The following is a 12,094-nucleotide window of genomic DNA, read 5'->3' as shown; positions in this document are numbered from 1 at the left end:
ATAACCTGAAATATTAAACAAAATAAAAACATAAAAAATAAATAAAAAATTAAAAGAGTAGAGCTGTTAAGATTCTATGTATATAATAAGAGGCTCAGACACATACAGACACTATTATTAGAGAGCTGTTTGATCTTTAACTTAAAATTTAAGAAAAAAAAGATCAAATTAGATTAAAAAACGTAAATCTGTCATCATTATCTTAATTTTGTAATAATTAATCGTTGAATTAAACTTTTAATGAGAAAAACAAAGAATGAAGAAGAAGATTGATGGGTGGCCAAAGACAAAAGTAACTATGGCCTTTTATAATTACAAAAATGAAATGTTAATTTTAAGCATTTTTAGGATCTTGTATAAATGATGATGTTATCATTCTATAAGTATATATCTAAAATAAACTATTAAAATTTTTTTATGAAAGGAAAATTCAAATTTACTTTTCATAAAAAAGATAAATTAATGTACCTATTTTAAAATCAAATAATTAAATAAGAAAATATTTATATATTTTTTTTAACATCATAAATCGTTTACACTTAAATATTTGATTTATTAATAAGTGTATGTATTATCTACTCAAAGATTTATAATTTTTAAATATTTGTTTCAATTTAGTTTCTAAACACCTCAATTTGTTTAATTTATCTTTATAATATATATTTTTGTTGAATTTAATCTTATGATCTGACACAAATTTATTTTATAAATTTTTTTCTCGATCTACAACATTAACGTTATCACATAACATTAAGGTATCAGCATGTTAATGTCATGCCATCATGTCAATACCACATGACACTGTCACGTTATCATGGTAATGACATGACGTCAAAAGTGTCACGTTAGTGTCACATCAACACATTTAATAGTAAAATTAAATATTATTAAAAAAAAAGATTAAATTGAAATAATTCTTAAAATCAAAAAAATTAAATTATTTTTATTTTGAATAAAAGTACTAAATTAGACAAGATGTATGAATGTAAAGATTTGATGCGTATTTTGAACTTTTTTTTTCTTTCTTAAACTTGTCCTAATTAAGTCATTTTAGGAACTTTTTTGTAAGAAGTAGTCTAAGCAATCAAAGCGAACGGACATTCTTATCTTGTAATTATTAAAGAAAGTTTTATTATTGTTTGCAAGGAAACCAGCTGATTTATTACAAAACTTATTGCATGAGGTTGCTTCTCTAGCTTCTATACTGATATTCGATATTGTAATTTTCTTTTGCTTGATTTTGACGATAAATTATTAGAGCTGGCTATGGTATAAATCTGAATATTTTCCGATTTCAAGATAAAAATCCATTAAAAACAAGGAAAAAAAATTATTTCTAGAGGATAAAACTTAAGAGAGAAGAAAAACTTAACAGTAACTTGGAATTGTTGAAAATAAGACTTAGATAATTGGCTGGGATAAAATGTCCGGATCATCTTTCATCTGATAGGCACTTTTTTTAAGTTGAAAATGTGAGTTCATATCAAGTAATATCAAAACACATATAAAAGATATCAAGATCAAAGCAAACTTAAATCAAAATAAATTTCTTTTATAAATAAAAAAAATCAATATAATAAAAATATTGTATATTTAAATAAGATAAGATACCGCGAATCTGCACTTAATATGGTAACTCATCATGAATCTGCAACATGTAGCTAGCAAACATCATTGCTTCAGCAATTGAGCATGGGTGGGCAATAAAGAATCAAATGAATGGGGAAATAACAACTCTGGACTACAGCCTGCAATCTTACTCACCATCAGTCACGCAAATTCTGGAACATGAAAAACTTCATCCCAATGAGTATGGTCACCCAACTCTTGTTGCAATATTCAATGTCTACAACAGTTATATCAACAAGTGGCTTACAAATTTTACATCTTGGTATAAGACCATAGTTTTAGTCAAATTACGCAAGCACACTTCTTCAAGGAAAAACTCCGAGGTATCAACATCGAATTTGCTATTTAGTGTCTACCACAATTTCCCACAAGTTGACTTGTGAATTCACATCCTGGTCCAAGGCTGTACTTTCAATCAAGCTATGCACACACAGTTCTTGAGAGATAATCTTTGAAATATCGATTCAAGATACTTTCAAACATACAAGGGCTACTTTTTAAAACTTATCGACCACAAAAAAATATAACGTCAAATCACTCTAATACCTTAGGCAACCCACCACAAAATCAATGCAAAGGTCCTACCATGGTTCATATAGACAAGCAAAGGCATGCAAAGTCTAGTATCCCTTTTTCTTACTTTGGTCAATGAGTTATCATTCACAATACATCACTTCAAACTAGGCCCATAGCAATGATTTCAAAGAATATCACTTCAAACCGTGGTTACCATTCACGACATCCAAAATAACCATCCACATCTCTAGAACAGAGTTCCCACGTGCCTTGCTCTCAAAGTATCAAGTACAAGTTCATCCCTTCATATATATAATCATGGATAGAAAAACCCAAATGACATAGGCCATTAGCCTCAAAAAATTCAGTGTGTATAACGCTAGAATATTTAAGAGAAGCATACCTTTTCTTATCAGAATATCAAACTCAATCACATCAAGTCACATGAGTAAGAATTCGGTCTACTCAATATAATGCATCTTTTGCCCTAGTTTTAGTTACAAACTTGTATATCAGCTACAATGAGTATTATTAGAAAGAAACCTATTTGCCATGGTAAGCACTCAACTTCGTTTGGTAATTGATGTACCTCAACATCTCATCATTTGAATGAATTCATCACCTCAAGAATAAATTATCACCAATGATATAATCTTAGATCATTAATGATTTCATCAAAGGTGCTTTATCACCTTGTTTGATATAAAGTTAGGTTTAGAGCCTCACCTCTAACAAAATGAACTATCTTTTCTTAATGAAAAAATTGCCCCTAATTTGATTTATGTATATGTAAGTGTATAATCAAATACATTCCTATAATACAGAAATGGTTATACATATGTGTGGACAATATGTATACACATACATTTAATACATTTATTTCTATATAATAAACCTCATATTGCTATTTATGCAATTATTATATATTAATCTATTACATACAGTAAATAGTATAAATATGTGCATTTATATCGTATGGCTAATTTTGTTTGAACATCAATGTTAAGGGGTGATGTAGTAACAATGATAATTTTGGGGTTGATTAATCATACTAAAAGAATATTTATGCAATAATACCTTATTTGACATAAAGGATGACTGGCACACAGGATCACCTGGATGATACCAAATGGATGTGATCCCATGAGCAACAGCTAATAGAACACAACTGGAATATGTATTCCCATTTGCCAACAGAAGTTTACATCAAAATTCAGTAAAATAACATGCAGACAGAAGCTATCTAAAGTAGAGAAAAAGCTGCTAAATGGAGATACAAATCAATACTGCTATCTTTAAAAACTAATCTTATTCAAAAATCTTTGTATTCTGTTTATCAGAAGTAAGAGTTTGCATAATTCAAAATCTGGTGAGAGTTCAATATTAGCAAGTCAGACAGCTCATAATTGCACAATTCAAGAAATGGTGCAAATTGTATGTTTGTAAGTCACATAAACAAAATGGGTGACTATAGTCCGCTAGTTATATTTGAAATTTTACTGCAATGGCACTGACAGTAATGAACAAAATAAGTGCCTAAAAGCAGTATAGATAGATGTTCACCTTTGAGTTCTTAATTACTGCACCTCATCAGTATTTCAATCTCTGCAAGCCAGTATTCGTCTCCGCTTGTGCAAATTCTCAGAAAGCTGCGTGAGTCCACCACAGTTGTTGACCAAATTTTCTTTCCCAGTAACTTTCATTTTCGGCCTACGCTTGTAAAACAAGCCACAGAACCTGTCCTTGCTATCTGACCCTTGCTTGAGCTTCTACAACATTAAAACAAGATTAAGATCAGAACTTTTGTCAAAAAATAGATTCTGTTAGTAAAATCAAGACAACTAGAACACCGGCATTAGCACTGAATTTGATAAAATGTTCAAATTCTAAAATTACCAGCAGATAGACAACTGATTTACAAAACAAAAACTTCGTAATTGGACCCAAATGAAATATGTAGGATTAATCAACTTCTTAAAGTAAATTATATGGGGAAAGAAGTTTGAAGAAACTGCATATACATATACATATACATGCATGCATACATACAAACATACATACATACATACATATATATATATATATTAACATAAAAACAGCTTACACTAATTTAATGAGATCCAGAACAAAGTGCTTAAAAAACAAGGTTGTGAATTTATGGAACCTTAAAATGAAATATTAAAATATTAATGGCATAAAAGACACAAAACAAAAGATAAGCCTTACCATACCGACATTTGACATATTTCCTCCCAAATCAAGAGATTTTCCTGCATAATATATGACTAAGAAAGCCAGGAAAGAATAATAAATGTTAAAATATACAGTTGTCTCTCAATAATAAGGCAAGCTCCATAAGTGGTACCTCTCATCTCCTTATTATTCATAGAGTTTTTAAGGAATTTATGTAACATTATGGTCCCTTGAAAGGCCAAAAAAGGGTAGCCCAAGAATTGCAGCCTTTCTGAAAGAGGCATTTCCAAGAAACCAAAGGACTTTTCCCATGTTTCTCTCAGTTGAGGTATCGCAGGCAGGACTAACCGCTCAATCCCCAATTGAGTGAGCAGCTGCAAATGAAAATATGTTGCATTCATATTCACTATAGAAATATTTGACCCTTTTCCACACAAACCTAAAACATGGAAGAGCAGGTCCAAGGAAACTACCTTCTCCAACTCCTGCAAAAGAAGTCGGCACATACCCTGCCGACGATATTGGAAAGGCGTAGCAATCAGAGGCATCTCCGCAGCCTTGAGTCCATGGATCCTGAAAATCAAATACAATGAAAGTGAAGCTTATGGGTGAGTACATTCCATAACACTCTATAAAATGAAAATAAAAGAGAAGAAAGCAGTTACCTCACTGTGGCTACAGATAAAATTTCATCACCATTATGGAGAACCATGGCATAGAATCCACGAAAATCCAATCGTTTCAGTTTGGAACTTCAATGAGAGTATGAGTCAGACAAAAAGAGAGAGGATAAGTATCAGTAACCAAAAGTTAATGTAAGATCCAGCTTTTACAAATGACTAAGTAACAGGATTTTCCTCTGTGCCTGGTTTAAAAGGATTTTAACTAAAGGGGGATGTATATATATACACATACGTATACACACACACATAAAGAGTTTATTTCCAACACAGAAAGTGTTAGTCCTATGTCCAACAAAAATTAACAGAAAGCGACTCAAAAGGAGAATTAATGTAAGCTCTTAAAACCATTCCAAAAAGAAGCATTAGAAAGAACAGAACACTAGATACAGAAACCCTTTTGTTTGAACAGAAATGCAGGCCTACAGAATAACACTGTGAACAGTTTAACCACCAATGGCAACCCAAGTTCTTCAAACCAGCAGATTGACCAGCCAGGAAACATCAAAGGATGATCAAGCAAATAAGTAAACAGAGTAAACATTACCAACCACTCATTATTACTTCCAATGTTAGGCCCAGATCAAATCACCTATCAAAGCTCATAAGATCTAAATTCCTTGAGAAAAAAAGGCTTAAATGCTAATTTTAGGATCTAACATTTGCCAAATTTTGATTTGAGGATTGAACCTATTATTTCATTCAAATTAAGATGCAACCTTTTCGATTGATTTATTAAGAAAAATTGATGATAAAAGTTAATAAATTACCATTAATAGAATTAAGGGATTCAAATTTATATTTGTTAAGAATACCTTCACAAGGCAATCATTAGTCTTACTAATTGTATTTTCTAACTTTTGCAATAGCTTTTCCTTAAATGGATAAATCCAAAAAGCTAAATCCTTACTTGAACGAAACAATCGATTGAATACTAAAATGAAAAAATTGACAAATGTTAGATTCTAAAATGTGCATTTAGCTGAGGAAAAATGGATAGCTGGAAATTTCCATTTTAAAAATGTACATAGCCACCAGGGCCTAGCTAAGGTGGTTGAGAGCCATAGGCTGAGGCAGAGATACAAGTTTGAGTGTGGCGCCCTTTTGTTGTGACCAACAATAAACTTAGGCACAAATGACATGTAGAAAACATCTGTTATCCTCAAATTTGATCTAGGAAATTGCAAGCAACATGTAGTAAAATCTGGCAACATAGACAACGCCAATCATGACAAGAATAGGATAATAAGCCAACATTTTCATGATCCATGAAAGAAGATGGGGAGTCCCTGGCTGGATTATGATTACAGAATGATCTAAATTCAGGTGTCATTTAGCAATGATCTTACATAATATATATCCTTCTGGGTAGCAGTATTTATTTAATCATCTCCAAACTTGAATAATTAAAAAAAAAAACTTACACTGAATTGAAAAGAACATCTCTGACCAGATCTCTCTTGGTATGAGGCTCCTTGACAGGTTCGAAACACTCATGGATAACCTTTAGTACACTGGATAGCTTAATCCAGGTGTGAGTTTTTGACATATCAGGAAATTTATAGACAGTTTTTAGCGATCTCATCAGCGTCCAGCTTAAGCCATCCACAGCAGTGGGATTTGAAATTCCCAAAAGTTGATGAAGTTGAGAACACAACTGCAAAGGGCATTAATGTTGCCTTATATCATAACCACGTTGAAATATAAAAAAATCTCAGTCTCCTGGTCTCACTCAAGCAGACAAGAAAATTCAGCAAAATTACACGAATAGATCCAGAAAAAACACCCTGAACATAACTCAATTCTGGAATTCAGCGAACCAAACTTTTCAAAATCATTTGAATAAGCAACCTAGAGCATGAAAAAGAGAAAGAGACTAATACAGGATCAGGGTGGATGGATAAAGCAGCTCCTAAAAGCTATTAAATCACAGCCTTAAAGGAGCTTAGACACTATAAAGGGAATTATACCTTATAACAAGCCTCACTACAAAAACTCTCGAATGGATGCTCTGCAGGAGATAGATTCTGAACTTCACTCAGGCAAGTAACATGATCTACAAGAAAATATAAAAATTTGTTAAATAATCGGTGGTACAAATGACAGATTTAAACAAATTCCGATGAACCAATCCCACATTGACGGGAGCATTGGAGACAAGCATTTGTAAACTGTTCACTATAACTCTTGGAATCTCTCAAGCCACAAAGTCCACAACAGCAAGATGGACAAAACCACTTTTTACTAGGTACATCCTGAAACAAGAAAAACATGATGCAAAAGTCAATCAAAATGAACCGCAAATCGTATTTAATGCACCAATACTATGAAGTATATACACTAAGGGATTTAGAAATTCATACTATATCAGCCACAATCCCTTCATAAAATAATGTATTATGTATTCAAAAAGAAAGCAAATCTCATCCATTTCAGTGCCACGCTTAACTCTAAGGACAAATTGAATGAACAGATTAAGAACCCAATCACAAAGAAAACTTACTCAATGATGATTTATCCTGGCTTCTGCAGGAACCAAAAACTTTCTGAAAGTGTGCATGGAGAAAAAAGGCCTATAGTGGTACCATAGCAAATACAGCAGCATGACACTGCAATACTGTATCATGTTTTAATTATAAGGGTTTTATGCCTTTTTGGGACAACCAAGACTAAGAGTCAATTAATAACTAGGATTTAATCTTATCAGGGTTTTATGCCATACAAAGCACTCTTATTGATGTAATCAAAGAAATTCAGGTTTTATCTACTACTAAATTCAAGAAGGAGCTGCTCTCTCTATTCCCTAGCCTTGGATACCAAGGGACCACCAATGCCCACTCCTTTACCTGTCCCTCTACCAGCCTCTCTTTCTCTCTCCCTTGGTTACCTTTCTGCCAAGAACCCAAAAGAAAAAAAAAGTAAAAAAATCCTAAATGCCTATATTACATAATAAAATAGGTCATTTTTTACCTTAAAAATTTTTAATTGCCAACTGTGTCCTGAGGGCTCAACTTTATTAATTCTAAGATACTAAACTTCAGAAGGAAATTTACCATATTCATATGCACAATTGTACACAATCAGCAGAGTTCTAGAAGCATTTTTTTTTCTTTCAAACAAGTTTGAGGTCTGTTTAGACATCCTAGCGCAGGTAGGTAACCAGATGGGCAGGGTAATAAAAACTCAAAAATAATAATAAAATGAAATAAAAAGCTCTGCATGCATTCAATGAACCTCGCCCATTTTAAGGGGATTGCAATATTTTGTCAATTTGGTCAGTTTATATCAAGTTTGGCATGAGCAGAAGAAACCAGCAGTCTATATTATAGGTATATGATCTAACTAAAGAACCAAAAGTTTAACTTGTTTTCAACAGCTTCTGCCCGCATTAAGCAATGCTTAAGAAAAGCAAGGTTAATTAGTTAGTATGACCTACTCCCTTGTACCAGAAAGGGAAAACCAAATGTCTCTGGCTAGCCCCTAAATTAATTTTAGTACTTATATTAGTTCTTTTTCTGATTCCTTTTCCCTGCACATAAGTCAGGTTTCTATCAGAAGCTTCCCTTTTCTTCTAGCACCCTAATGATCTACCTGACCGCAATCCTCCCAGCATAAAGGAAAGCACTGGTCCAAATAACACAAATAACTGTTTCCAGACCTAAAAAATTTTATTGTTACACCAAAAACCAAAAATTAGCATTCGATATAACACAATATTTTACCATATGAATTTTAGCATCCAAAAAGATCAAAATGCATGTGCTACTAAGTATATAGCTTGTGGAATCTGTAAACAAGTTTTTATACTGCAATTAAATTAGCCACAGAAACACGAGTAAATAGTCCATGATACAGGAAGAGAATGGACCTTGAAGTTAATGCAACTTAAATGATATGAGCACGGGCAGTGATCACAGATAATAAGATCTCCGCCGTAGTGACAGACACTACAAATTGTATCACGCAGTCGGGAGCCACGACATCGCCACTTCCTCTTGCGCCTACGAGAACGAGACACCATGTCTTTAAGCCTCACTTTTTTTCCACAATTATCAAAAGGAAGATTCAGATGATGATGACCAGAAATTAAGTCATCCTCTTTCAGTATGGCATATAGGCCTTTCTTCCTTTTCTTTGGGATGGCTTCAACTTTTGAATCAGCCTGCTTAGGTTTCTTTGAAAACCTTTTCCTCATCACTGAATCATTTTTCAGCTTATAAACAACAAAAAAAGCCTTGTTATTCCTCTTCCCCACCTTCAATGAATTTGTAACCTTTAAATTTGGCCGTTGATATTTATTTGAAATCCTTTTTCTCATTAATGAAGATCTTCTCTTCTTGTGAATCACAGAGAAGAACCCTAGCCTGCTCACCTGCACTTTGCTACAGTCTGGAAAAATGCCAGCAAGATTATTATCAATCTGCCCATGCTTTCTGGAACTCCTGCAGGCTGATTGATTGTCTTGAACATGAGAAACAGCATAAGAAAGGGTTTCACTTCGTCCTGAGCTGTCAACAGAGATCTGATTACCCTCATTTTCACAAACTGTAGGAGACTTTTGCTTGTCTATTTCAGATTCAAGTTTACCAGACTCCTTTTGTATGGGAAGAGCAGAAGCACATATTTCTTTATTAGCATCAGAAAAATGATCAGGTATCTGATCAGACTCATTTATACTGTAGTTACTCTTTATCAGAGATACACCTGATGTCATTTGCTTTTCCCCACAAGATTTATCTGCCTGAAGACTTTTCTTAGTAGATGTATTTAATGTAGATAGCTCCTCATGTTTCAATTTTGACATTACAGACCGTTTCCTACCTTTGTGCTTACCAAGAGGACCTCTTCCCTTTCCCTTTTGACATGATTTAACAGCCTTGAGATCATTGCAACTCCCTGCCTGCACGAAAGTATCAGCTAAATGGGGATTTGCTTCCCCAGGATCCTTTAATTTATTTCCTTTCTTTCCTACCATCCATGCCAAAATTTTGCGATTAGCAAGATTGCGCCGGCTTGACCCAACTGCAATCTCCTGAACAACTTCCATGAAGTACTTCTTCCAAACAGTTCGCACGCCACAAGTCCACTCAGAGATCATCTTTATGAACCCATAATTTAAACGTAAGGAGGACCAAACTTTCTTTACACAACAAGCCAAGGGAACATCACCTTCAAGCTCCTTCGCTAACTGCACCATTATCCATACACCTCTTTCTCTCCAAATGCCCATAAACTCATCCCACTCATGAGCTACACGTAATTGACTCATGCTGAATTTGCACTCATCACCCTCATCAGGAAAATACACAGACCGCTCAGATGCATTATCATCATTATCCAAAATAACCTTCCCACCATGCATCTTCAAACAACGCATCAACACAAACCCCAAAACCCAAATTTTGATTAGAATAAGGTTGAGACAGGGGAGGCAGAGGTCGTATATGCCCACGATAGGTTGATGGAATGTGGCGACGGCTATGAAGACCTTCAATTGCCTCCGTCACAGGTATGGACTCAATGAGCTTTGAGTCACCTGCTTCACACAAGAGTTCATCATATTCAATTGATCGAAATAAGTTTGAAACACCAACAACCACCCCAGGGTGCCATGACCCCCGCAGACCTTCCTCAAACTGGCGAACCTATAAACAAGCCACAATGGAATTCATATCGGCACAGCAGCAAACCAAATAAGTGCAACATTTTGTGAAAAAAAAAAAAAAACTAACAAGTTGATCAATACAGGAACCAAACATCACTAAAACTCATAACATTCATTTACATACAATCAAGATAGGTTCAAAGAAAAACCTAAATATACAAAAAACCTTTTTAACTTGGAAACAGGCATAATTACTTGTGAAGAACTTGCATATTCAAGCTAAGAACTATTCCAGTTTTAACTTAATCTCACTGAAATTTTTTGACAGTGCAGAGAATGGGGATATTAGCTTGGAACTTCTCTTTAATTTAAAATAAGATTAAATACTTAGGATATGCCTTAGCCTCCTTTACTTAGCTCTTCTGTGATTTAAAAAAGGAAAAAGAAACATTTATTTGTGTTCACGAATCAAATCTCAGTATCTCACTCAAAAAGTAATTAAAACCAATAAAGATTTTATGCACTTACTCAAATTCAATTTTAACAAAATATAATTACAAATGATTTTAAAATTAACAATCGCCAGCGAAAATGCGCTCTCGCGTGGTTACTCAGAAGATGCGGGAAAATTACGAAATTTCAGATTCGAAACCTTCATGTCTCAAAAAGTCAAATGAAAACAATGTAACAAAAGATTTCCAGGCTTCGGCCAGGAATCAACTCAAACGCATGTAATTTTTCAATATTTCGCTAAGAAATCACAATTTTCGAAAGAAACAACAAGACAAGTCTCCTGTTTGGCTGCCCAGAAAATGCAGGATAAATTAGAATGAATTCTCAACTTGCAGGTGGATCAGAAAAATCAAAACAAAAAATAAAACTAATGTCAATTTTGAATCAAATTTCCCTCTCTTTTTTTAGTAAGAAACCAAACAGAACAAAAAAAACTGAAAATTAAAGAAAAGAACAATAAAATAAATCAAATTTTCCATTTAAAAAGAAAAAAAAACCAGCGGTAGCAATTACCTCGACTCTCTCATTGAGAAGAAGCTTCCGCCGGTTCATGAATTCAAACTCTTTTTTTTTTTTTTTTCCCTTTCTGGAGACAGAGGGAAGCAGTCCAGCTAATGGGTCTTACTTTAACAAAGAGAAAGTTTGGGTTTTATTTAGTACTATATTTTTTTTATTTTCTTTCTTATTTATAGTTTAACTAAATAATGTAGGGTTTTATAATTTATGGCAGAGAGGAATTATTCTGCTGCTGGAAGGAGTTTGAGTAAAGTTGCTGGGCCGTTCGTTCTCCGCCGTGTGTAAGATCGATGTCTGCTTCAAGTGTAATACAACAACACCAACACTTAATCTTATGTAATACACCGAGTCAAGGACGTTTGGAGGATCTTTTAGTTCTCAGCCGTCGATATGTTCTAACTTAAGTAGTCAATAGACAGTCCAATAGCTTTCCCGCGAACTA

The 12,094-nt window shown here is 33.7% G+C and overlaps 1 protein-coding gene across 1 annotated transcript; it reads right to left on the bottom strand.

Annotated features, from left to right (window-relative positions):
- Window positions 1-3,435: 3,435 nt before the first annotated feature.
- LOC110429445 (uncharacterized) lies at window positions 3,436-11,925 on the bottom strand. Its single transcript, XM_021445497.2, is given in 11 exon segments — window positions 3,436-3,914; window positions 4,372-4,430; window positions 4,511-4,712; window positions 4,812-4,911; window positions 5,004-5,090; window positions 6,443-6,675; window positions 6,989-7,074; window positions 7,156-7,273; window positions 8,887-10,363; window positions 10,365-10,663; window positions 11,650-11,925. Coding segments are annotated over 11 exon segments (2,871 nt in total). The 5' UTR covers window positions 11,689-11,925; the 3' UTR covers window positions 3,436-3,743.
- Window positions 11,926-12,094: the final 169 nt, after the last annotated feature.

This window comes from Theobroma umbraticum, unplaced genomic scaffold, assembly GCF_002168275.2.
Source record: "Theobroma umbraticum cultivar Fairchild unplaced genomic scaffold, ASM216827v3 scaffold_44.0, whole genome shotgun sequence".
Taxonomy (NCBI): domain Eukaryota; kingdom Viridiplantae; phylum Streptophyta; class Magnoliopsida; order Malvales; family Malvaceae; genus Theobroma; species Theobroma umbraticum.
The sequence above is the reverse complement of the archived record's forward strand: the minus strand, read 5'-3'. Positions and strand labels throughout refer to the sequence as shown.